Here is a 27,591-nt window from a genome sequence, read left to right as displayed (position 1 = left end):
TTGGTTTTCACAATTCGGTTAACCTTAAATTAGGTTAATTTAAATTTAAAGACTGGTCTAAATATTATCTGCAAAATGGTGATTAAAAAGTATGTTTAATTTCAACTTAATATTCTTCTTTGCGTATTATTAAATAGACTGAGAATTAATGGCAACCAACTAAACTGTAGTATATTTAACAAAAAATATAAAAAAATTTTGATCCAGTCGGTTTTGCCCCATCCTCCCCAAACTATATTGAAATAAAAATATCATAATTTTAAATTTATATACGAATCAAGTTTAATTGTTAAATGTTTAAAAAATTAAGTATATCGTGATTTTGCTGTAGTGGAATATCCGTCATCCTGCATCCTTAGAATCTTTTCCGCTAATGACAGCAATTCAAGTTCTGTGGCTGCTGAAAAGTATGCTATGGCAAATGTGCTGACATAACGGGGGGCATAAAAAATTAAAGATATATGAACCAGGAGGCAAAACAGGGAAGCAGAGGGCGGTGGGTGGTAGAATGCCGACCATAAAACTGGCAGCGGAAAGCCACAAGCACAGACAGCATGACGCCCAGGGGAAAGTTTTCCGAGACTGGCGAGGAATGCGAAGCCGAAAAGCCAAAAGACCCCAGACCAGAGACAAGAACAACAAAGTTTTCTTGAGTGGAGTTGGCCAAGATATATGCGTTTGCTGGCCAAGTTAAACACATAAAACAGCCGGATTAGTTTTAAGAATGAATAAACAAATATAATTGAGTTTTAGCCGGCGAAACTCACAGAAGGAGATTACAGTGATAAAGCAGATGAATAGTGGAAAATAAATTTAAACTGTTCTGCATTTATTTTCTTAAGATTTTAAGACTAATGTCTTAAAATTGCATTCGAATTTAGATTGAACTTTTAGAAAATTAATCCTTTAAAGAGTCTGTTGTCAGCGCAGAGTGTTTCTTAGATAAAAAATAGTCTGAAAAACCTGATAAAAAAAACCCTGCTAAATCGCCTGCAAGAATTTAAATAACAAAATAATCATTAATATATTAAAAGAACAACTATTAAACATAAATAGTATGGTTTTTATTTTCGTTGTACACCGGCAGACTCGACTTGCAAAGGACTTAAGAATATCCTGTCAAAGACATTTTTTAAATTTTAACTGGTTTAAAGTTTTTTAGCTAAAAAACTTGTTTTCTATCTGAGTACTAGGCTTAAGGACACTTTTTCCCCCATTTAGAATCCTCTGTTAAGCCTATGTACCTTAGTTTGACTTGCAGTCAGTGTTGGGACATACCTAGATATTTTTACCTAGGTACGTATCTAGGTACAATTTAGTGGTACCTTTTACCTTACCTAGGTATAAAAATAATTGGGTACCTTTTACCTTACCTAGTTACAGATTTTTATATACCTTCGGAATTATTAAGGTACTTGTATAGGTATTAAACAATGCTCTGATTTAAAATAGCCAAATCTGACTGCGACATTGAAATAAGCAAAATCCACCACATCTACACGTCAATTTCGTTTCGAAATTGTAATAGTCGGAACGCAGTATTAAAAGTCAAGGGAACTTAGCCATTCTCATGTTTGTTTTGTGATGTAACCTTTGCATTGCAATTTTCACATATGCACAAAACAATTTGACTCTGCGCGACAGACAGACATGGCCGAAAAAGAAAATGCAAATGAGAAAGTGTTGCCACTAATATTAAATGGCAAATTTTTTAACCCGGATGGCAAGTGCGTGTTGTGTGTTAATAAAACAATAAAATTCGATGATAAATCGACAGGAAATCTGCACAAACACCTCAAGGTAAGCATATGCGTTTTTTTATGTGTAAGATATGTACATACATATGTATACATTACTTATGTACATATTTGAGAATGAAAATGTGAATAAGGATAAAATCGCAGTTGTATTTTATATAATTTTGTGCCCGTATGTATGTACGCATCACTACATCAATGTATTTATGAAACCCAAGTGTATTTGGCGCGGAAAAATGCCGTATGTATGTACATAAACAAACGGCATATACATATGCACAATATATAGTAAAATGTTTCTACATACGGAATTTTTGCGCCTCAAATACACTTTCCTCTTGTACATATTGAGAAAAAAGTGTATTTGGCGCGCAAAAATGCCGTAAGTACGTAAACATACGGCATATACATATGCACAATATATAGTTTCTACATACGAAAATTTTGCGCGCCAAATATGTACATGAGGGTTTCATAAATACATTAATATAGTGATACGTGCATACATACGGGCACAAAATTATATAAAATAAAACTGCGATTTTATCCTTATTCACATTCATGCCGTGTGTTTTAAAAATATATACATGAAATTATTCAAGCTTATATTTCTAAATAATTGGATTTAATTTCAACAAATTTAGAGGGTTCATCCAAGCTGTTACGAGGCCATGAAAGCTAAGAAAGCCAAGACGAATATGGAAGTTTCTAAGGATAATTCAAAATCGTTTTTTGGTTCCCTGAGTTCAGCCCAGGTAATTAAATTAATGACAAAATTGAAAAACTCAATATATAATAATGTGTGTTTATTTAAATATTTGCAGATCAATCAGAAAGTGTGCGACTACATCGTGGCGGAGATGCTACCGATAACTTACGTCGAGAAAAAATCTTTCAAGGAGCCTCTATCTGCAATTGGTGGACGTCCTGTTAATATACCGTCCCGAAAAACTATTAAGTCGATGTTCGATAAACGTAGATAACTAGATATATATAAAGATATCCCTTTCGTTTGTACAAAAGCTGATATATATTTTTTGAAACATTGGTTATGTTAAAAAAAGATAACATTTAAATTGAGATTGAAATGAAATGAAAAGATAATGTTACATATTTTTAAGATGACTAAAAACTGAAACCTAGTCTTATTTTAAGTTGACTTGATTCCCCAATGTAGTAAAACAAAAAAAAAAACAAATAAATAAAACAACAAAATTATAAAAATTGAGAAAACAATATTTTTACCGTTTACCTTTACCTAGGTACTGGGAAATTGAAGTACCTTTACCTTACCTAGGTATTTATTTTTGTCCAATATCTTTTACCTTACCTAGGTAAAAAAAAACAGTACCTTTCCCAACACTGCTTGCAGTTCAATTGTAAAAGGAGTGCTGAGTGAAAATGGTCATGCATTAATTGCATTAATTCTGATATCGTTCGCATAGTGTACGTGATAGTGTAAATGAAAATAATAATATGGACTGTACTTAAAACTGTTCACAATAAGTTAAAGGCTGATTAATTATTTAAGTAATTTAATCCTGACATTAAAATGTTGTACAAATAAATAAAAATTTACATTTTCTTATTAGATATATTATTAAAATTAGATAGCGTGGTAATAAAAATAAGAAAATATGCCCTAGTTTTCAGAAAGAATTTTCTTTACAGAATTTCTAGACCGGCAATTCTCTACTTTAGTTTTTGTAAGTTTCAAATGGGTTTCTCTTGTAGTGAAACTAAAAATTAAACGATTTTTCTTTTTAAAACATTTGGTTTACCTCATTAACTTGACCATAATCAACTAAATAACAATTTACACAACTTCCATAAAAGGCAAATTGAGTGACCTTCCTGCCCAAAACAATCCAATTCAATCTTTGAACATTGTGGGGGAAAAGTCAACTTAGTCCATAACTACAAATGATTAGTTTTCCTGGTCGAGGGCAGATCCTCCGCCCTCTGAAAATATTTCTACTAAATGAGTGAAACTAAAAATCTATTATAACTTTTGCGCACACAAAACGTCAAAGTTTTTGCCCTCGTTTTTTGGGCTCATCCCCGGACAGGCTGGGTGAAGAACTTTTTCCCATGGGCCAACGCGGCGTATGCGGAATGTGGTGCCAATTAGAAGTTTATGTGCGAGTTAGAGCGGCGGGAAAAAGGGCGGCAAATTACTTTTGCACCGAGCTCCACCCTATTGGCCACAGCAAAAAAGTTTTAACTCAATTTTTTGGCATGTCTGTGTGTGTTAAATAAATAGACAGACCAACTGGGTTTTAGCATGAGCTCCAAAATTTGTTACCTTAGCAGTTTTGTCAGTTTATAATAATTGACTGCGTGACTGGCTCTTTGCCTAAGGGCAGGGTAAAGGCGGTAAAGGCTTAAGTCAAGAGGTTAAAGGACCCAAAATAAATCTCAGACAAGACCGCAATAATTCCAAACAAATGTTGCATACTTTAGGGCGCCCTTAGGGCAAATGCGACACAGTCAAGATACAAATTATTTACATAGGACTGCTTATAAACGGGTATAAAGGTATATGCATATATCATAAAGACAAAATTTAAAAAAAGATTTTGCTTAAGGAAAAAACCCCTTTTTCAACGTTAAAAACTTACATTTTTTGCAAATAATTTTTTTTCAAATACGCAATATGTCGCTGCCGTCGACCGGTTATTTTTAAACGCTTTTTTTCGAAACATAAATTTTCGAGCTTTTGTAAGCGATCGAAAAAGCTATTCACAATGGAGACACTTCACTTTCGAGTCAATGTAAACGAGTATCGGTTCAAACAATAAAAGCTATTTTTTTGTATTTCAAAAAGTTTTAATTAATTGCACATATCTTCGACGATGTAAGCTTAATCAAACAAATTTCTACACAAAAATTACAAATATTTTTGTAAAACACACTTTAATAGTTTTTTAGATTTTGGTCTAACAGCCTTCGAGAAAAACGCAAAAGAAAATTACTTTTCCAAAATCTTTTAAAATTAAAACAACCATTTTGGTTAAGAAATTGTTTTGTCTGCTGCGGTCTTTTTCATCCCTTTAATCCCCTTAAATTATGTATATTTTGTTCTAACAAATTATTATATTTGCGCCAACTTTGACAATTACTTCCTTATGGGGACCCCAAAAAACTAGTTTATTCCCAATTATTAAAAACAAAATTTCTTAGGTTGATATTGAAATCTCTTATAATGATATTGATTGCCTAAAAGTAATCACTGAATTTGGCCTTAAAAAATATGCTTAGTGAACTCGACCAGATTTTGTTGTGCAACTTGTTTAGATTTGTGGCTTCCTCTGGGCTGCTTCCCATTTTTAGCCCAGACAATTATTGTGAGCAACCAAAGCTGGGAATGAAATATGGGATTGCATATCCCTTTCCCCAAGTAAACTCCATTAAATGCCACTTACTGTCCTTGATAGTTTGCTTTGGCAACAATATGTTGCCCGCTGTTGAAAACTACTTTGTACCCCCTTTCAAACACTCCACCGTCCATGAATCAGATGTCTAGCCGGCTTTTACCGCATTAACCTCATGTTTTACGACAAGGCAGACCGCATGAGAAATTTATTTACATTTCATGGCAGTGGCAACATGTTGCACTGACTTCTGCTCCTATTGCAAACACATAGATACAACGTAAGACCCAAGCAATATGTATCTGAGATTGTGTAGGTATATATGTTTGACACGAGTTCAAAAATGCCAAGTCGGCCTACAATACATAACTCAAAGTGCAGGCAAACAGCTGGCGCATAATGACAAGCCGAGCTCGGAGACAAAAACGGGGGATAAAATGTGGACGCTGGATTTGGAAATCAGAGGAGGAGCCTGGAAATTCAAGTTGCCGCGACCATGATGCGAGGCGGGCTAGAGTTGTACCCCAAGTTAATTAATATACACTTACAGAAAGAAAATTAAACATTATTAAAAAAGAAATTATTAAATCATTATTTTATAGACTCATTTCTCGAAACTACGTTTTTGAAACCGGTAGAAACTTTTTTCAAAGAGCTAAGATACAATTTTCTTCGAATGCTTTAAAAGTATTTATAATGACAATATCTGTTAATGGAACAAAAACAAATTAAAAATCTATAAAAATCGATGCAAAATTGTTTTTTGCAGGCATCCTGATTGTTCCTTTGGCAGCCATATAATAAAGTCGTACAATTAAAAAAAAACGTAAGCCGTATATCTAAAGTTGTCAAAAAATACTGTAAAAATAACGACCAATTTATAATTTCATTTCTTTTTTCGCGATTGTTCTCATAGGAGTTTCATCGAAACAACTTTAAAACTGAGGGACTAGTTTCCGTAGAAATGGACAGAACCTTTTTAATTTTGACTGAAATTTAATAAATATGTATAGAGTTCACGGTGTCAAAATGATCAATGTGGCCCTTATTTTGTTTAATTTAACCTTTAAACTGATACTACATTTTATCTATTATTAACTGATTCACCAGCTTGGAGCTTTCAACACATGTACTTATTATTTTACAAGTCCGAAAATCAGCTGTTTCACCTTTTCGAATTGAAAAGTAAAATATTGTAAGAATTATATTTTTTTGTCTTACACCTTATAAAACTTTCTTATACCTTAAAAATCACCGTTTAATCAATTTAAAACTGATTTGCCGGCAGATTGTTGAGGGCAATAGCTTGTTGGCTTTGTTAAAGAATTATATTTGAGTAGAACATATACATACAATTAATTTCAGTCTAAAATCCGTAAATTTGGTGGTGGCTGCTCTTGATTTTGATCTATTTTTTTATACCCTTGCAGAGGGTATTATAATTTTGGTCAAAAGTTAGCAACGCAGTGAAGGAGACGTCTCCGACCCTATAAAGTATATATATTCTTGATCAGGATCACATCCTGAGTTGATATAGCCATGTCCGTCTGTCTGTTTCTACGCAAACTAGTCTCTCAGTTTTAAAGCTATCGAATTGAAACCTTGTACACACCCATCCTTTGCACGCAGTATAAGTCGGAACGGCCGGGATCGGCCGACTATATCTTATAGCTACCATATAACTGATTGATCGGGAATGCCATAACTTTGGTGTTTTTAAAATTAGGAAGTTGGGAATTTTTATGAGTATTAAGAATGCGTCATATGAATAATTTTGGAGAATATAATTTATAGAGTATTCTGCAAGGGTATATCAACTTCGGCTCCGCCCGAAGTTAGCTTTCCTTTCTTGTTTTATTTTATTTAACTAAAAAAATACAAGTTTTGAGCTAAAACAACACTTAGCTACGATTAAAACAAAAGTTGTTCTATTTATTTTTCATAACATTTTCAAAACTTCTTTAGATCCCCACGCTTAGTGGGACTTAGCATCTCAGATCTTTTTAGCTTTTTCTTTATCGTTTCTCACTTTGAGGCAAGAGGAAATTCTATTTAAATTTTCGTGTTCCTTTTTTGGCTAATTTTTATACCCTTGCAGAGGGTATTATAATTTTGGTCAGAAGTTTGTAACGCAGTGAAGGAGACGTTTCCGACCCTATAAAGTATATATATTCTTGATCAGGATCAATAGGGGAGTCGATATAGCTATGTCCGTCTGTCCGTCTGTCCGTCTGTCCGTCCGTCCCTCTGTCCGTCTGTCCGTCTGTCCGTCTGTTTCAATACCGTTTGCGAGCTCAGTTTAAAAGCTAGCGATCTGAAACTTTCACAGTCGTCCTAAAACAAGTGTACGCAGATCAAGTTTGAAAACCGCCCCGATCGGATGTCTATATCCTATAGCTCCCATAGGAACAATCGGATATAACTTGCAAGAATGGAAGATATTTCGCGCAGTGTAAAAGCTATTGACATAAATCTTTCCAAATCTTATTTTTTTATGCGTACCTTGATCAGAGTAAAAGCGCGTGACGATCGGACGTCTATATCCTATAGCTCCCATAGGAACAAAAAGGTAAAATCGGTTAAAATTTAATGATTTTTAGGATATTTCGCACAGTATACAAGCTATTGACATGAATCTTTCCAAATTGTATTTTTTTATGCATACATTGATCAAGGTGAAAGCGCGTGCCGATCGGACGTCTATATCCTATAGCTCCCATAGGAACAATAGGGTGAAATCGGTCCAAATTTGATGATTATCAGAATATTTCGCGCAGTGTGTAAGCTACTAACATAAAATTTTCCAATTCTTATTTATTTACGCATATCTTGATTAGGGTAAAAGCGCTTGCCGCTCGGAAGTCTATATCTTAAAGGAGATAGGAAAAATTGTTAAAGGCTGCGAAAGTATCCCTTTTTATACCCGTTACTCGTAGAGTAAAAGGGTATATTGTATTCGTGCAAAAGTATGTAACAGCTAGAAGGAAGCGTTTCCGACCCTATAAAGTATATATATTCTTGATCAGGGTCACTAGCCGAGTCGATATAGCCATGTCCGTCTGTCCGTCTGTCTGTCCGTCTGACTGTCTGTCTGTCTGTCTGTCTGTCTGTCTGTCTGTCCGTATGAACGCTGAGATCTCGGAAACTATAAAAGCTAGAAGATTGGCATTTTGCTTGTAGATTTTAGAAGTTCCTAAGCAGCGCAAGTTTGTTTCAAAATGGTGCCACGCCCCCTTTAACGCCCACAATCGCTTATATACGATTTTAAAAATTTAAATATTTCGGAAAAGTAAAAATGCAGTTTTATTGTGTTTACCAATACCTATCGAAATGTTGAAGAAATTTTTCAAATCGGACCATTCGTTAAAAAGTTATGCGTGATCAAAGTTTCTATCTCCATCTCCCTCGCACTCCCTTTACCTGAGTAACGGGTATCTGATAGTCGGGGCACCCGACTATAGCGTTCTCTCTTGTTTTCTATTTGTATATGACATTTTTGCAGTATAAAAGCAATTGACTTGAAACGATGCAAATCTAGTTTACTTATGTATACCTTATTCCTATCGCTACTTTTTCACTTTTAGCAATTTCGTCAAAGTCTGCAAGGGTATTAAAACTTCGGCTTGCCGAAGTTCGCTTCCGTCCTCGTTGACAATAAAATTGTTGCCATAAATTTTAGTTCGCTTCGATGCTGCCGTTGGCAAGGATTCCAGGAAGGAACGTGTGAGTTGGTTACGCCTTAAATGTCGACTTTCCGCCATCCCATTCAATATTTTAACCCCGAACACCCCCCTCCCACTTTTCATCTGGGACAGTTTTTAATTGCGCCATAAATCAAATCTACGATAAATGGGAAGCAGTTAAAGGGCTGCTAACCAAATGGGAGCCATAAGCTGATAACAGACTGTGCAAAGAGGGCGTGGCAAGGGGGAGGGGCGTGTGTTGGCTGCCGGTGGGTGGTGATGTGTAGGTGCCGCGATAAGAGCCACGCCGTCTGGCAACGGCTTTAAAATGTCAAAGTGATGCCCCCGTATCCGGATTCTGATTCCGAGTATCCGCCCTCGTCCCCTGAACCTTTTACTTTTAGCCTCTTTTGCTATTCCAAGCGCGCTTGTCTTTAATGCCTGTGCAGATGGACGGCAGCCATCGTAATCAAGCCTCTAATTAAGTTGGTAAACCCTGTGCCGCCCAGTCATTTAAACACGAGCCAACGACTACAACTTAAATTATAATAAAATCGGACTTTTTAAATTAAATTAGATTAGAATTTCTTGAAAATAATAATTATATTATTTTTCAAAAATTTCAATATAAATCCGATAGTATATTGATATCCACAAGAATTTGGACGCAATCAAAATTAAAAAATTCGTCCTTTCAGGAAATCTAATTATAAAAAACATTTTTGCATACGAATCGATTTTAGTATTTATGCATTTATGCTTATATTTAATCAAACCCTTTTGAAAACTTTTATAAGCAAAATTAGTATTCGAATAATCTTTTTTTACGAGCCAGTAGCCAATTTTTTTCAGAATCCAATGATTTGTTTTTTTTGGTACTTTTAAAATCGCCGATTACCAACTTTTTTTTAAAAATGTAAAGGAAAATGGTTATATACATTTTAAAAAAATTTAAAAAAGGTAAAAAAATTTAAATATAAATAAAAGTAGAGTCATCTCGAATTTAGGTTTGTTGAGCAAATTGTGGAAAAATATTCTCCCTCAACATATTTTGGTCCCCAAACAACCCTTTTTAAATTTAAAACAAGTTTTAAGTAACTTGCATTTTATTTTAATTTGCGAAAAAATGCTTTTGACCAGTCTTGTTATTAGGTAACAAGAGATGAAAATTTATAATTTTTATACCCTTGCAGAGGGTATTATAATTTCAGTCAAAAGTTTGCAACGCAGTGAAAGAGACATTTCCGACCCTATAAAGTATATATATTCTTGATCAGCATCACCAGGAGAGTCGATCTAGCCATGTCCGTCTGTCCGTCCGTCTGTCCGTCCGTCTGTCCGTCTGTCCGTCTGTCCGTCCGTTTCTACGCAAACTAGTCCCTCAGTTTTAAAGCTATCTGCTTGAAACTTTCCCAAAAGTTGTATTTCTATTGCAGGTAGTATATAAGTCGGAACGAGCCGGATCGGGCCACTATATCATATAGCTGCCATATAACTGAACGATCGGAAAAGCCATAACTTTGGTGTTTTTAAAGTTAGGAAGTTGGGATTTTCTATGGGTTTTATTTTTGGCTAATCAATCCGACCTACCAAATTTCATAAGGATCGGACGACTATATCCTATAGCCGCCATATAACTGATTGATCGGAAAAGCCATAACTTTGGTGTTTTTAAAGTTAGGAAGTTGGGATTTTCTATGGGTTTTATTTTTGGCTAATCAATCCGACCTACCAAATTTCATAAGGATCGGCCGACTATATCTTATAGCTGCCATATAACTGAACGATTGGAAATGACATAACTTTGGTGTTTTTAAAGTTAGGAAGTTGGGACATTTTATGAGTATTAAGAATACATCATATGAATAATTTTGGACAATATAATTTATAAAATATTCTGCAAGGGTATATCAACTTCGGCTCCGCCCGAAGTTAGCTTTCCTTTCTTGTTTGTATATAGTATATAGTGTGAGTTAATTATATTAATGGTAGAAAAAGAGATTAATAATCAATATAAATTAATGTATGATGTCAACCTGTGATCTTTTAAGAATCTAAAGTGACCCCGTATATTTAACAAAAATTTAATTACGAAATTATCCCCAAAGTGTAATGTCCTTAGAAGTGAATACTGGAACATATCTAAATTTCGCTTTGCAGATGGAAATTTTTGGTCATTTCACGGCGCTGCGAGTTTGGTGATGACCCACACACCCACTCGACCTACATGACCACCAAAGGCGCCTGTCACCCACTGACCACCCACCACCCACCGCCCACTTTTAACGTCGAAAACCTCTACTCGTTCCCAAAAAAAACTTTCAGCATTAGTTTTGCTGATTTCCTACGACTTTCGCCGCCTGTTTGGCGAACAGTTTGCTCAATTTTTCTCTTGTTCCCTGGTTTGTTATTGTTGACTTTTCGCATCGTTTTGGTGCCACTATGCGGCGGGCGGGAAAACTCCTTCTAATTTAATTAAGTGCGGCGACGCGACGCCTGTTGGATTGTTTTTAACTTTTGGCAGAGCAAAAGTTTCTCAAAGCAGATGAAAATATAATTTGGAGAAAAAGAAACTTGGTCTAACAGTTGGAGCATTTGATAGTTTTATACTTTATTAATTGCTAGACAAATAGATAAGAGTAGTCCAAAGCTGAAGTACTTAGTCTTATAATTATACCCTTACAAAGGGTAAAAATATTTAAAGCATAAGTTACAAGTTTAAAAGAAAGGGAATGGAATTTTGCAAATGGAGCTGCTTGATATATGTACTTTTTTGTTGGTTTTTTGGAAGAAATTTGCGTATATCTCGGCGTCTTTTGTTTAATATTATGGGATGAGTTGACTTTATCCTAAAGCTATCATAAGTATTTTTCGCAGTCCACACAGTCATTAGATTTTGTTAAGACAAAGGTATTTAAACTTTTCATTAAAGAAGTTAGCTTTTTTTCTCGATTTTCTTTGTAAAATGTTTTGTCCAAAAATTTCAGAAAAAGCCCTGTTTATAAGAGGGTACAACAACTAAATTTTATCTGATTTGGGCGAGCTTTAAGGATATTTTCTAAGCCGTTTTGCGCCTGGAAAATTAAGGAAACACAGACAGAAACATTAAGACTTAGTACTAATTTAAATGTAGAAGCGAAATCCTACAGTTCTGTAGCATTCAAACTGAATTAGTTTAATTTACTGAAAAATATTATTAAGCATTATGGTCATATATAACATTAGCTGTTTATTACAGTTACATTTCAGTAAATTCAACTAACTACTATTGCACTTCGCCAAAAAAAACAGTGAGATTTAATACTTCATATAAACATTCAGTACTTAATAAGGTTATGCTTTTTAGAAATTTGTTGTTTATTTTCAGCTGCAGTTCGGCGTTGTGAAAAAAATAGACAAGTTTCCGATGGCGGGTGTTATGTTGTTAAATAATCATGTGAACAAAAAGATATGCGGAAAAAACATAATTTCGAACTTAACATTTAACAGTGAACTGTTGTAAACTTTTAATTAAAATTATTAGTATTGCCATAAATATGGAGGAACCGTAAAAGGTACAAAACTGTATAAATGCATTCTTATTAGCAGAAAATCAAATATAAACTAATTTAAGATAAATACTGCCTAGTTAATACAATGGCCTGTTTGCATTAAAAATGTGGAACGTCGTATTTCAGCGCTACTAAACAAAAATAGGAAAATTCAACGCATTCCGAATTGGTTTTTCAGTGTTGAAATTAAAGTTAAGCAATTACAGGCTGCAACTGGTGGACGTAAGATTTTTTTCTTTTTCTTTTTTATACACCAATTGCATTTTGAAATTACTCTTCCATCGACAAAAGCAATTTAAATTTTTACGATGGGAAATTAAAGAGTTTTCTCAGGGTTGTCAGGGTCATCTGTTCATACTCCCTCTCATTAAATGAGGTTTCTGCAAAGGAAATGCAAGAACTTCTATTCGATTTGTGTAACGAGTTTTCTATACACATTTTAAGCTTTAAAGTTAGCCTTTGACAGCTGGGAGAAGTCGTTGGCAATTTCAAACATACACACGTAGTCATGCACCGAGAGCAAAAACCTTTTAAAATTGCAAAAAATCAGTCTTGAAACCCCACCACAATCAAATTCTTGACAAACCACCGGATTCAGTACACCTATTTCAATAATGAATGTTTACTTTTGTTAATATTAACAAAGAATTAATTCAAAAGCTTATTGTTAGGTACTTATTGACGTTTAACAGATTTTGTAAGAACACACTATTCTATTATAAACATTACATAATTTAAATATTAAATTTAAACTACTATAGTTTTGTTACAATAAAAGTTGACATACTCATTGTTGGGATTAAAATATAACCATAATTTCTGTATTTTTAAAAAAGTATTTATGGAATTAATACATATTATGTTTTTCTTGATTTTTTTTTTAACATAGCTTTTAGGTGTACATTGAGACACTAGTATTTGTTCCATTTACTTTTATGGCAGTGTTGGTGAAGGAAAGTTCCCTTGGTTTGCCTCTTAGTAGGTTGCTTTTTCCTGGTTTTTCTTTCTTGCTTTGGACATTTCGAAATGCATTTCACAGTTGTTTGTCTGCCGGCTTGGTCTTGGCCCGGTCAAATCGGTTTGGGCCGCCATGTGTCGTGACCCTGCCCGCAATCCGCCAGTTCATTCCGACAAATGGCCACCGGATGGGAAGTGTGCCCCTCAGCCTGCCTCTCCGTCACTCGATCTCTGTGTGTGTGTGTGTGCAAGTACGTGTGTGGAAAAGTGCATTTCCCATTTCCCCATTTTGCCATCACCACAAGATGACATTTAGCGACTTTAAAAGCATGCTTAAAGTCAAGATAAGATTTCCTTGGATTCAATGGCTTTCTTTGAGTGTGCAGAGGACATGGCATAGTTCTTTAACACATTTCGCGAATATTTGTGTGATAATTGTATCAAAATATTTTAACTATTTATAGTTTATAGTTTAAAACCAAAGCTTGTATTGCTGGCAAAAATGTAATGAAGAATCCCTAATATAATTATTACTTTCATATTGATTGATTAATAATTCAATGTGATTTCCCTAATAATGGAAATTGTTATGGCCAATGGGAAATATTATGATTTCGTTAAGTCACGTAGTCTTGGTGAAAAATAAATAAAAACCAGGCGATATAAGTTTGGTTTAGAAATTGTATATTATTATTTTGCCGGAATTGATTAGAGTTGATTCGTCTAGCTTTTGGCTGCCCTGTTGACACTTTCATTGAATTATGGCCAAGATGTGTGTGCGTAAGAATGTGGATGATTTCGGCTCTTAGCCACAATCCAGTTTGGGTCAAGTGTGGCTGACCGCGCATAAATCACCCGAAAAAGAGAACCGAGCTGATTTCGAGACACATTGATCTGCCCCCATTCGACCGACTCAAATATTTACAGGCAATTTTCAAGCAAATATTTTTCTTTTTTACTGGACACTGTGATGTCCATTTGCACCTCCTCAACCCTGCTGTGCACTCTGCAGCAGACAGTATGCCACATCGCCACGGAAGCGTGAGCCAAATATTTGCTTGATTTATTAGCTTTAGATTTTTGTATGTGCTGTCGATACAGAAAAACACTCGGAGTTGTAGGAGTTGGATTTCCGTTGGGGTAACGTGAAATTGTGATTAAGTTGGTGTAGTTTTGGGAAGGGAAGTGGTATAGAAAAGGACAGATTTAAGGGAATAATTGTGATTTATTTAATTTGAAATTTATTTATTTAACTTTTTTTACAGTATAACTTACACTTATTTAATACAAATAATTTAATGAACTTTAGGTAAAATTACTTTTAAAGAAATCCAAATTTGTACACCTTTTAAAACCCATTAACATTTTTAACATTATTTTACTCTTGAATGATATTTGAATAAGCCAGAGTAACAAATATTAAAAATTGCAAATACAAAGTCATATATGACTAGTATTCTCTTTCTGCATTCTTCTTCAAAAAAAAACTTATTTACAATTTTTCATTATCCCTACATTATTTTTTGGTTTACTTTTTTTGCCACTCTTACTCTTATTCACAATCCTCAGAATTTTCTTTTACTTCCTTAATAATGCACTTGTCCTAATATTTAATTAAGAATTTGCAAGAGCATAAAAACTTCGGCTTGCCGAATTTTAGTTGCCTTTCTCATTTATATACTTATTATAGTTAATTATTCTTTTCATTATTGGAAAAGAGTATTTCAAATAATATTTTTATTTCGCAGTGCAGTTCTGCATTAACGTGCGACAGTTCGCACAACTTGAATGTTGCCACTGGCGGATAGAAACCAACGTTTTGACTAGGAAGTATTTTGTGGCTGAAAAGAATTCTCACCTTGTTTTTGGCAGCCATTTAGGGAGAGTATTTAAATCTACCTTAGATAAGCAAACAAGTGATAGTGCCGGGCGATGAGGGAGCGAAATGTATCTATGAGATGCGCATCTACTGCATCTTTGGGATACATGCGTCTTGTTTGTTTTGCAGCCGCCGCTTGTTTATTTTCTTAGTTAGGGCCGCCGTGAAAACTGCTGCTGAAAGTTTTCTCTTAAGAATGGATAGCAGAAAACAAATTGCGTAAGTTTCTGATTCAATTTCCTATCGGAATTTTTATATGTTTTCCGTCTTGTTGTTAGTCAATTGGATGTGTTTTTTGGCAAAAGAGGGCAGAAATAAAATCAATTGGTCAGGATGGGCTTGACAAATTTCCCTATCCCGGAATTTATGACTCGCGGTGACATTTTCAGTTCCACTTTCCTTGCGGTCTGGTTTCCCTTCTCATCCCAAAAAACACAAGCAATTTGTCACGCTTTTCCTTGTGTTGGCAATGTCAAAGCCATTGACAATTGGCAATTCTCCAAACAAGAGGAAGAAACTTGTTGACTATCTGGAACTTTTTCTTTGTATCTTGTGGGTTTTTATACCAGGCCCAGCACTTCAATTATTCAAATACCGACCGATTTCGATAGGCCACTGCCTCCCAGAAAGCGAATCGCATTTTTTCCTATTCCTATTCCTTTTATTTTTCAATTCCATTTTCAATTTCATCTCCTTTTATACTTTCCTTCCTTTGTTGGTTTCATTTGCATTTTACTCGAGCACCACATTGAAGCAGGTTCACGTTGGTTTCTTCATTTTCATTTTTTACCCGGATTGAAATGCTTTTAGCTCTCGACTGGTAACATAAAACTATTTTCTAATGGTGGCTAATGGGGTTTAAGCTTGGAAATAGCCGTGGTGATTCCTTTCCTTTTTGTTTGATGACTCAATCCGGTAAATGCGGTTACTGACCTAAAGTATTTTGAGAATGATGTATCGGTAATATGTTAAAGTATTTAGTAAGCGCGATGAACAATAAAGTTAGGCTTAAGTGTATTCTTAAATAATTAAAAATCACATAATTGCAACCGATGCCAAGGTTGATCCGTCTCTGAGTGAAATCTGTGGCAAATTAATTGGATTTAAGCATCGGGAACTCTTTTGACTACTTCTACTGCAAATAACTGAAACTCAATCGGGAACTCGAGTATTTATTTAGTGAGATGAATAAAAAGCTAAGTATTTGTGTAGTCTTTAATAATTAATAATACTAAAAATTACCCTGAAATATTATAAATATATATTTTAGTAATACTCTATATATACGAGTAGAAAGCTTTCAAATTTTGTATTATTAAACAATTTTTGATATGTGCCCAAGAAGCTCTTCACATAAGTTTTGACATATTTTTTGTTGTGTATAGTGGGTTACGAGGTTTCAGGAGGAATATCTTTGTTTTAAAGTTTATAGATACTTTGATAAAAATAAGAAAATAAAAACGGTTTCAAAAGTACAAGTAATTTCTTAATTAAAGACGACTTCACTGTTTTGTAATCTCACGTGATATTTCTTCAATTTAGACACATTTACTTTTTAATTAGGGAAATAAATACTAGAATCAATCAACTTTCTCCATTAAGAAAAAACTTGTTAGCGGACTAGAATCGATGATTTCTAGGTTAGCAAGTACGCTACCAATACTCTACGCTAATATGAAAATCTTTTTCAGATTTCTTTGCTTATGATTAATTTTTTTTTAAATACCAAAATATATATATACAAGTTTTTTTAAAGTATTGCTTATAACTATTTTTTGATAAAATAAAAACAAGTAGATTTAACACTGTTAAAAATAAAAAAATTGTTATAGTCATAAACTTAATTGGAGATGTCACAGAAAACTCTTCTTAGCAAATTCTACTGGATATTGTATACAGATAATTTTTAAATTTAAACTTAATTTGATTGGAAATATATGTTATCACTTCCAAAACTTTATTCCTCTAATGTAGGCCTTATTTTCATTAGGTCAATTTGACATTTTAATTTCAAGTCTATTAGACACTATCTAGTATCTCCACTTGGTAGGAAAAGTGACAGCATCACCATGCTGACCACTGGCAGTTGGACATTTCAATCAAGGCAGTTACCTGTTGGCCGATGATGATTGCTAATCACTTAGCTGCATTCATTGCCAAGGCTTTGCAGTGGTGCCGGCAATCTGGCAGCTTCGTCTATGAGGGAAATCTGTGGCAAATGAATTTGATTTATGCAACGGCAACTCTTGGCAACTCTTTGGACTACTTCTACTGCTAATAACTGGAACTCAATCGGGGCCCATAAATCTTGTCCACGTCGGCGGTCTGTATCTGTGTTTTTCAGGGGAACGTGTCTCGGGTCTAATCACAGGCATCAGTTGCCCCTCAGGGCAACCTTCCTTTTGGGATTCCTTCCTTGCCACAAGCTGTTGTGCCTCGTATAGGTATTTCTGTTTCAGCCCTTTTGTTTCGGTCTCGAAACTTGTTACATTTTCCTTCCAAAAGTTGAAAAGTTTAAGGCAACTTTAAAATAGAGATGTGTGGCGCTGCCATCTACATAATGCCGGCTCTATATGTATCTGCAACTGTATCGCAATTTGGACACGAAAAATGGGGATGCATCTGAAACTGCATCTTTGGTGAAGAATCTCCAACCTCTTCCTGTTTCCTCCAGCGCTGCTGCATGCAAAATTCATGCAAAAATATGTGAAGTTTTCGATTTTAAATGACGCCGCTGCGGCGGTCTCTTACTCTTCATACACTCGGAGAAAAAATGTAAAAAAGTAGACTAACATAACCTCGGCAGGTATCTAATAATGATCAACTATTATTAGATACCTATTTCATTTAATTTATATAACGTGACCTTTATTTTTTAACTTAATTAAAATAATTTGAATTGCGTTTCAACAATTTGTTCTATAATGTTAGTAATCTGCAACTTCTTAGGCACATTTGTTTTCAGTAAATGTGGATTTAGGCTTTTTATTATTTGTATTTAAATGTTGTATTATTCTATATTCCTTATTTGTATGAAGTGAAATTATTTGTAGTAACCCTTACAGTCGATAAAGGTATGTATAAAACTGTTTTTATACCCTTGCAGAGGGTATTATAATTTTGGTCAGAAGTTTGTAACGCAGTGAAGGAGACGTTTCCGACCCCATAAAGTATATATATTCTTGATCAGGATCAATAGGGGAGTCGATATAGCCATGTCCGTCTGTCCGTCTGTCCGTCTGTCCGTCTGTCCGTCTGTTTCAATACCGTTTGCGAGCTCAGTTTAAAAGCTAGCGATCTGAAACTTTCACAATCGTCCTAAAACATGTGTACGCAGATCAAGTTTGAAAATCGCCCCGATCGGACGTCTATATCCTATAGCTCCCATAGGAACAATTGGATATATCTTGCAAGAATTTATGATATTTCGCGCAGTGTAAAAGCTATTGACATTAATCTTTACAAATCGTATTTTTTTATGCATACCTTGATCAGGGTAAAAGCGCGTGGCGATCGGACGTCTATATCCTATAGCTCCCATAGGAAAAATAGGGTAAAATCGGTTAAAATTTAATGATTTTTAGGATATTTCGCGCAGTGTAAAAGCTATTGACATAAATCTTTCCAAATCTTATTTTTTTATGCGTACCTTGATCAGGGTAAAAGCGCGTGACGATCGGACGTCTATATCCTATAGCTCCCATAGGAACAAAAGGGTAAAATCGGTCCAAATTTGATGTTTTTCAGAATATTTCGCGATGTGTAAAAGCTATTGCTGTACATTTTTTCAAATCGTATTTTTTTATGCATACCTTGATTAGGGTAAAAGCACGTGACGATCGGACGTCTATATCCTACAGCTCCCATAGGAACAACAGGGTGAAATCGGTCCAAATTTGTTGGTTTTCTGAATTTTTCGCGTAGTGTGTAAGCTACTGACATACATTTTTCCAAGTCTTATTTATTTACGCATATCTTGATTAGGGTAAAAGCGCTTGCCGATCGGACGTCTATTTCTTATAGCTTCCGTAGGAAAAATAGTTAAAGGCTGCGAAAGTATCCCTTTTTTTCCATTTTTATATGACATTTTTACAGTATAAAAGCAATTGACATCAAACGACGCAAATCTAGTTTATTTATGTATATCTTATTCCTTTCGCTACTTTTTCAGTTTTAGCAACTTCGGCAAAGTCTGCAAGGGTATTAAAACTTCGGCTTGCCGAAGTTAGCTTCCGTCCTCGTTTTGTATAAAGTCTAGTATTAGATTTAGTTGCCAATCTTAACCGTTTTAAGCCTTACAAGTTTGTTATAGCTTTGTTAAATTTAGCAGCAAATAAGATAATTGTAGAGTTTTTTCTGACTGTTCCGCCTCTTTGGAGTGCTACTGCTACTACTATGTTACTTCTGCCACTATGCTGCTCACCCCCAAAATTTATGGCGTTTGCATGTCTGAATTTATCTGCTTGTTTCACATGCAAATGCAGTCAAAGGGTGGGGTGGTGGAAATCGGATGGGGCGGTGGGGAAAAGATCAAGCTGGAAAATCGGTGCGAGGGTTGTGGTAAGGGGTGTTTTCCATCTCGTAATGGTGATAAAAATAGAAACATTTCACTGGCAAAAAGCGAGAACATGCCAACTTGTACAAGTATTTGCAATAGCCTCTTTGCTCTTTTCTTTTTTTTTACAGCGCCCTCTGCTTTCGTTTCGCTGGGTTTCAGTTTCAGTTTCGGCTTGCTTTGGGTTTTGGCCGCTACCCTTAACAGATTTTCCGTTTTGGCCTGGTTAAACCAAACCATGTCAGTAGCGAGGTGGCCTCCAGGGAGGTAGTTGGCGGTTGGGCAGACAAAGGGGTGTTGAAGGGTGTTTCCTTGAAACGGAATAAGGCACTATGGGTGCAATCGAATCAAGTTTAATAGGTAAACATTTAGAAATTCAATTCAAAAAAGAACTTTTGATTCTATTAAAAATTATACGTACTTCCTTTTTTTCAGTGTAAATTTTGCTTAATAAAAAATGAGTAAAGATACATTATAAATGAAAAGTTTTTTAAAATAGCTCTGTTAAATCCTCAAACAGCCAGTTGCTTCTGTTTTTATTCCCACTGTAGGTCGTGGGTGTTGGGAGCCCGAGCTTCGTTGCTCTTTCATCATACGTGTTCATTCATAAAAATTTTATATTTATTTGCATGCACAAACAAACAAAAAGGCCCCGAAAAGTCGAACCAGCTTGCTGCTATCCACCTTTTTGTATCCTACCTTTCACTTCTTTTCCCACCCATAGGGTGTGTGTGTTTTGACCTTGAGATAAGGTGCCCAGCTGGGCCAACTCAGATATCCTGACTTTCCGGAGCACCTCCGCACCTCCAGTCTCTGTTTTAATATTCCTTTAAGATGCAAGAACTCTTGGATTCTGTGTGTGCCCATTTGAGCGATTCGTTCGGTTTTTATTATGTTCACGCTGGTTGGTTTTTTGCCGCCGGTTATGTATGTGTTGCCACCTACTAGGCATTTTCCAAGACCGCTTTTCCACCTTAAAATACTCTAATATTTTACGATGTTTCCCTGGCAACAAGTGTGCACAAGTCCAACTTTAAAGTTGCCATAGGTAAATATCTGAATGGAATAGAACGCTGAATAAAACCAAATGAATGGTTAGATCAAGATTTTGCATCACAAAAAATTAATAATTATTTCTATATTGTTTTGCATTAAAAAAAAATATTTCAACTAATAAATAGTTTTTTCTTTAAATCCATTTGTCTTCTTGGTTTTCAGTAAAATATTGCTTTTAATCGTTTACATCGACTAACAGCAGAACAAAATCCGTTTATCTCAGCTTGACAAGTTATAAAATCGATTTACCAATATATAGTTGGTATCGTGTTAGTACCATCTTCAAGTAGAAACAAGAAAAATGGTTTCAATTTTATGCGTGTTTTTTGCCATTTAAGGTGCAATTTATGGGTGCGTTTCTTGTTTTTAACAAGCTTTTCATAATCTGTTCAGCTTTTGTTAGTTTCTGAAGTAAGTGATCGATTTATCATTTTGTAAACTAGTGTAAAATTTGAGCTGCTCCCCATGTTTCCCAGGCCCGTTACTTGCCCCTTCAAAGAGTGCAGAATTGTCAGCTCTTCCGTTTAGTTCGGGGCACCTTCTTCATCTCCATTCATCTGCCCCACCATCATCATCAATGGCAGCATATTGTATGTATATTCCCTATTCCATCCGCCGCTACGCAAGGGATAGAAAAGTAAAAAACGTTTTAGCAGACACAAAGCGGCGCCTTCTTTTCTGGCCAAACAAAAGGGGCCTATAGGGCCAAAACACGCGTCAACACAATGGATAGGAAAATGCGCTAAACTTACGCTGAAAGAAATGCTGATTTAAAATATATACATATTAAAACTCTCTAAAAGTCCGTAGGTCAGTGCAAATTGTTTTCAAAATCACAAACAGTTTTGCTATCAGTTTTAAAAAGTAATCAAAAGTTAGTTTTTTTGTAATTGTAATAAAATTCACTTTTCTTATCATGTAATTTTGGTTTTACTCCGAATAATGGCTTCTTAAATTTGTTAATCTCACTCTTCGATTTTTTACATATACAAAATATATTTACATAGTTTAGTTCTTCATTGAAAATTAAAATTTTCTTCTAGTGTTTAAGCAGGAAGCTGGAGAAAGTATCAAAGGAAAATAAAGGAAATTGTAAACCTACAGATATCAACCTAAAGAACGCAAGTATCTGTACACCAACACCGCCGATAAATGCAACTCGTCTTCAATGGCAAAGGCATAAGTCTCTGACAATCTGGGGGGAATACCAACGTGTATTCGCCGTTCGCAAAAATATATATCTGAGTTTCTTGTGGAAAGTGGGTGGTGCAAAATGGGCGTGGCAGATGTGTGTTCTGACAACTTTGTGTGGTTTCTTATTCTACTGGGGGTTATATATGTCATAAAAGTGGCTACAAAGTGCGCTAGGTAAAGACTGACTGAAAGAAAAGCAAGAAGGAAGGAGGTAGGGAAATAAGACAATGGGTTTTCCTTAAAATTATATGTTATTTAAGGGATATCTAGTTATCTATTGTAAATAAGCTCCTTACTTTTAAAAACATTCCACCTTAAATTGATGCTACCAAGGCATTCACTCTAACTTACAAATTCATTTTAGTTTACCCAGTTAGCTGCTGCACAAAGTATTTTGTTGCCCCTTGGCCCCCCGTTTTACGCCAATTTAGTTGCCTTTAGTGGCCTGGCCATTTTATTCCCCTGCCGAACGCTTACTTAGCCTGTTTGTTCATGACTCTCCTTAGCTGGATTCCTGCACACACTGCCCCATTTGGTGAAGATATCAACTTGAAAATTGTTGGAAACACGCCCCCAAAATGTATCTTATAGTTTCCCAAGCAGCTTAGCCAGGAAAATTCTTCTGTTACAATCACAGCAACAACGGAAAAAACAATTTGGGCCAAAAGTTGCCACACCCATTCGCTGCCCTCCACTTCTCCCCGCTCTCCCCCCATTTCCCATGCAGTCGCTCCACTTTGTTTATCGCTCTTGATTTTGCTGTGTTTTGCTTTGTTATTGTTTTTTCCTGGAGGTTTATTGGAACTTTAACCTGCAGCCCTCCCCCTTTAGGCCCCCGCTGCCTGATTGATTACGTCGATCAGGAAATGCTAATTACTTTCTGACCCCTAAGGGGTAATGAATCTTTGGAAAAATGCAATTACATTTCTGCTAATTTTGTCGCAAGCAAAAACTGCAAATGTAGAGTTATTGTAGGGTATTATTACTTACTTATTTGAAGAGTAAAAATTTAATTACCTTCCTAAAAATATACCTTAGTTGAACTTCTGTAGGTTAATTAGTTGCTAAAATTATTAAATAAAAGTTAACGTGAACTTGTATTTCCTTCTAACAATATAAGTTAAAAATTTCGTAAAGAATTTCTTGTAGTATTTAATGCGATCAATTTTAAATTTAATATGCTGAATTAAAACTTAATTTTGGTACTCTAAACTGTTATTTTATTTATATTTTTAAAGCAGTTGTATTTATGTTTTATAGGTTTTAGGCCAGTTTTTTCATTTCTTGTTCGCATTTCAAGGCCACAGATATTCAATTTTGCGACTAGGTGATATTCTGGATATCGGCCATATTAATTAAATATATCTGCAAGGTAGTGAAAACTTTCTCGAAAGCAATAAAGAAAAAGTACAGACACTATTTTCACGACTTTAAATACCCGGTACTCTGTTATTTAATTTTAAGACAAAAAAGCCGCCATCAGATGGCGGCACTTGTAATTCTATTGGCGCCATCTGGCTTTGAGGTATATTTATCTGCCATTCCTAACACAATTGATTGAAAAACAGTTTTTGCGTTGATCGCTTTTTATATTAATATACAGCATATGAATGCTAAATGAATTGAATTTAAACTCTCTAGCTCATATAGTTCCCGAGATCTCGACAATCTTACTGACAGACAAGACCACATTAAAAACTAAAGCCGCTGTTCTAATTTTTAGTACGATCTTACTAGAATTTGAAAATTTCTGTATCAAGAATGTTTGAGGTGTTTGTATTTAAATCAAGAAAACAATTGTTGTTAAAAAAATAATTGATTCAAGGACAAACTCTTAAAATAAGATTAACATTCTTAAATCAAATACGATTCGAACTTAACTTAAGGAAATCCAGAAATCTAATGTTATAGCAATAAAAAAAAAATATTAAGAAACAATATGTGTACTTATTATCAAAAAATCAAAAGGTTATAGTGTACTTAACTAGGGTGGGAACATTTTTTTGTATGAAGTTCAAATTATTTTAGTAGCCATATTAAATGCACTTATTAATTTTAAGATCAAGAATAAATGTCTTACACTCAAGCTGAGGAAAGCCCTTAGTAAAATTGGAGAACTTTTAGCGTACTTTATTAAGTTTACTTCGCCGTTTTTTGTGAAACGTTTAAGTCGTTTAACGATTTAAATAGAATTCTTACTTCATTTTATAAAAAATTCGTTCTTAAATAAAGATAATCAAGAAATAAGTTAAACATGATAACTGAGAACTTGACTCCCTGGTAGAGAACATTAAATGGTCCTTCTATTTGTTACATACATTTCAACGAATACAATATACCTTTTTACCCTACAAAGTATAAGAATACAAAGTAGCTTTTTGTTCGGCCAGAAAAGTTTTGCATGGGTTAAAGGGGAAGGGGTTTTCCGCTGATAGGTGGGTTTTAATGCCTTAACCCACCATCGCCCCACAAGAAAGTTTGTATCGCGTTCGCTCAACCATTTTAGTCAACCTAATTAGCAACTTGATGATTTTTTAACGCTTTATCGAGCACTGGCAATGATTTCATTAGCTTCGAAGGAAGGGTTGGAAAATGGCTGAAGTGCAGTGTAAATTGCCTCATGATTATTAAATTGCCTCTTACTGTTGACTAGATTTAGTTTTTGGGGAGTCGTCGTTGAAAACTTGTTGAAAAGTTGAGAATGTTGCAAATTAGTTGGTTTAACTTGGCTCAGAGGCTTTACATAAGAAAGGGGATGCGGGGACTAATGTGGTGCTTGGGAATATTTCGGAAAATCTAATAATTGGATAAGGCCTTTTCCAGCATGAAGCCGATTACGCCCCTTCAACTAAATGAGGCTGAAAATACGTATTGCATACAATATTAGAAAAATACTTACATATTATTTAACCATTACTTGTTTATATAGCTTTGTTGTAGGTACTTCAAATGTAGGTACTTAAATATAAATTAAATATGTTTTAGATGCCTTTTTTAGAAGACAACATAAATAACATCATAAAATATACAAGCATTGGTTTTTCAAAAATGTTCTTCTGTAAGAACGTTTTTTTGGCAATTAAGAAAAATTAATATTTTGCCAAATCGGCACATACGTCACAATTAATGAAATGTTTTTCATTTTTGCACACCATTTAGATATATAAGTATATATATTTGTCATTATCTAATTATACCACTTTAAACTGTTTTATTTATACAAAGTTTTGTGAATATTTCTCTTTTGATGACCAATGATTTTTTGTTGGATTTCTACATAACAAATTTAAAACTCAAATTGAGCGCAAAATTTGATACATAATATTGGCTTTAATGAGGGAAGCGCGCAGCAAGCATATCACCTACAAAAACTCATCCCAAAAACCACAATACAACAATCTTTACGATCTTCAAACGAAAGAAAACAGAACTTGTTTGCCTTGAAGCTAACAAAAATCAAATATGACAAACAGAGGAGCGAGCAGAATGCGTTTGGAGATCAAAAAGAAAGAGAACATAAATTAACAGGAAACACTAAAGATGTTAAAGAACTAATGCGTTAAGACCATATCTATCACCCATAATTCGCTATAATCAGCTATCTTTAAATTTTTAATTTATTGAAAAATTTACAAATCTTTTATTGATTGCCTGACAAATCCTATTTGTACGCACATCAAGAAAAATCAATTTTCCAGAAAGAAAAATAAGTAGAGACCATAAATGGTTTTTTCAGTCTTCATTTCGAGCCGTCAACCCTCTTGGTTCGTCTTTTATCGATCAGTCTTAGGGTGGGCAAGTTTTTATGATCATGCTAAGAAGTTTCCTTCCTCTAAATTTGGTGACTCATGGGTGGAAACCTTTTTCGTTTTTATACACAATTCGTTTAATGGCAATTAGTTGGAAAAGTAGTTCTCGCTTTCTACTAGTCGATATTTAAGTCTGAGTTCCTGGAAATCACACATTTTGTAGTTCGAAAACAAGAACCATAAGATGTTGGTTGGAGGTGGAAATAGAACACCATCTCATTATTATTGTTAAGTAATGTCTGTGCTACTGCCCACACGAAGAGCAGAAAATCAGCAGCCAACGGTCCACAATCTTGAGATTTAGAGAACTTGAGAAGAAGTTCTCAGGCGGCTGAAGTAAAGTTACCAGGCATGGGCGTAAAGTTGAAGCTGTTGATGTGCATTCAGATGAAGATGGTTGCTACACTGAAGGCAAAAAATGATTATAAATCCACTATGTATTAACCCTTGCAAATTACAGCCAAATTAAATATATAAACATTTCCTCTAGTAAAAATATATAAATAAGCTTTGAGTAAGATTCGCAAAAAGTATGATTACATTTATTAATAAAAGACGGTTATTTTTAAAATTATGGCGTCTTTTTTCTTAGTGTACATCTTCTAGAATGAACATCTTGTGAAGATTGTGTGGGAGATTGCTGACATTTTTTTTTATGATGCTACATGCACAATGTCCAAATGAAATTAAATTCTGCTTTTAAACTGGTTAAGCTAACAAATTTCCAGGCTGATCAGGCAGACTTGTAAGATTTTCAGATTTTCTTGCAGTTTTCCTTTTTTTCGAAGACAATGTTGCTGGCCTCATGTTGCTCCTAGATGCGGTGCTCTCTTGTGGATCGCAACATGTGTTGCCAATGTAACGTGCTGCCCACACTGCTCTCAACATTTCCGCCGGGCGCATCTGCCCGTGACTAAAATCCATTCGAGATCCCGTGTGTCAGTCGTTATCTGAACGTCGGGAACTGTGCAATTGTCCGGCCCTCCGTGGAGCCTTGCGACCTGAACTGAATAAAAGGTGTTTTGCCAGAGCCAAACGGCAGTGCCTCTACCATCTATTGGACTCCGACTCCGCCATCTGGCCCAGGGAATCAAAACAAACAAATCATTGCACAAACAGGCCACCTTTATATACATACATATATTCCGGAGATATGTACTCGGATGTGCGTGAGTGGATTGGTGGGTGTGTTTTCCTTGCCTGAGGCATCGCGGCAAAAGTCGCGCGCGGATTGTGCGGTGGATTTATGTGCGCGGTAATTGGTTGACGCTAAAAATCTAATAGCCATTAATCAAAGTTGGTAAACAAATTGCCAGAGAGCAAGTAAAAAAAGACAACAAATATTAAAGAATATAATCCAATAAAAATGTGAATGGAAAGTGCTGAAGTTATCAAGCGTAAATTTTTGAAAATAAAATTAAATACGACAATAAGCAAGCTTCACACAAAATAACAAGAGAGAACGCTATAGTCGAGTGCCTCGACTATTAGATACCCGTTACTCAGCTATCCAGAAATCCTTATCGAGAATTAACGTTGACTCTGTTAAGCACCTTGGCCAGCTGTTCCAAAGTCATCCGTTAGATGGCGCCATGAAAGGCGGAAATGTAGGCGCTAGCCAGGGTAAAGCGTTTAATGGGTTTTTGGGCGTTAGAGTGGGCGTGGCAAACTTTTATTAGGCCAATCGATATTTATTGACGAAACAAATACATATCAATTAAAATTTTCATAATATCATCAAAACTGTGGCCACAGCTTGTGGCTTGTGGGCGTCAG

At 35.1% G+C, this 27,591-nt stretch overlaps 3 protein-coding genes across 5 annotated transcripts in view; all 3 read left to right on the top strand.

The window, feature by feature from the left end:
* Positions 1-27,591, top strand: part of LOC108043928 — a 183,806-nt gene that overhangs the window by 73,757 nt on the left and 82,458 nt on the right.
* Positions 1,630-3,056, top strand: LOC108037733. The gene is made up of 3 exons (XM_044459817.1): positions 1,630-1,800; positions 2,402-2,512; positions 2,582-3,056. Exons 1-3 carry the CDS (start codon positions 1,651-1,653, stop codon positions 2,738-2,740), a joined length of 420 nt encoding a protein of 139 aa, XP_044315752.1. The 5' UTR covers positions 1,630-1,650; the 3' UTR covers positions 2,741-3,056.
* Positions 26,773-27,591, top strand: part of LOC108049517 (PAX-interacting protein 1-like) — a 73,935-nt gene continuing 73,116 nt past the window's right edge. For 2 of the 3 annotated variants that reach the window (XR_006417616.1, XM_044459810.1), the window contains exon 1: positions 26,773-27,070. The gene's annotated coding sequence lies outside the window, so the exon portion shown is untranslated. The remainder of the gene's footprint in view (positions 27,071-27,591) is intronic. The other variant, XM_044459809.1, reaches the window with a different exon arrangement.

This window comes from Drosophila rhopaloa, unplaced genomic scaffold (genome assembly GCF_018152115.1).
Source record: "Drosophila rhopaloa isolate 14029-0021.01 unplaced genomic scaffold, ASM1815211v1 contig_2, whole genome shotgun sequence".
NCBI lineage: Eukaryota > Metazoa > Arthropoda > Insecta > Diptera > Drosophilidae > Drosophila > Drosophila rhopaloa.
Note: the sequence above shows the minus strand (reverse complement) of the source record. Positions and strands in the feature narration are given on the sequence as shown.

Excerpts from the sequence above, each read along its gene's own strand:
- LOC108037733 (XM_044459817.1), top strand. The coding sequence starts at position 1,651 with ATGGCCGAAAAAGAAAATGCAAATGAGAAAGTGTTGCCACTAATATTA. Across the intron at positions 1,801-2,401 it reads ATCTGCACAAACACCTCAAG|AGGGTTCATCCAAGCTGTTA; the intron begins GTAAGCATATGC and ends CAACAAATTTAG. Across the intron at positions 2,513-2,581 it reads GTTCCCTGAGTTCAGCCCAG|ATCAATCAGAAAGTGTGCGA; the intron begins GTAATTAAATTA and ends AAATATTTGCAG.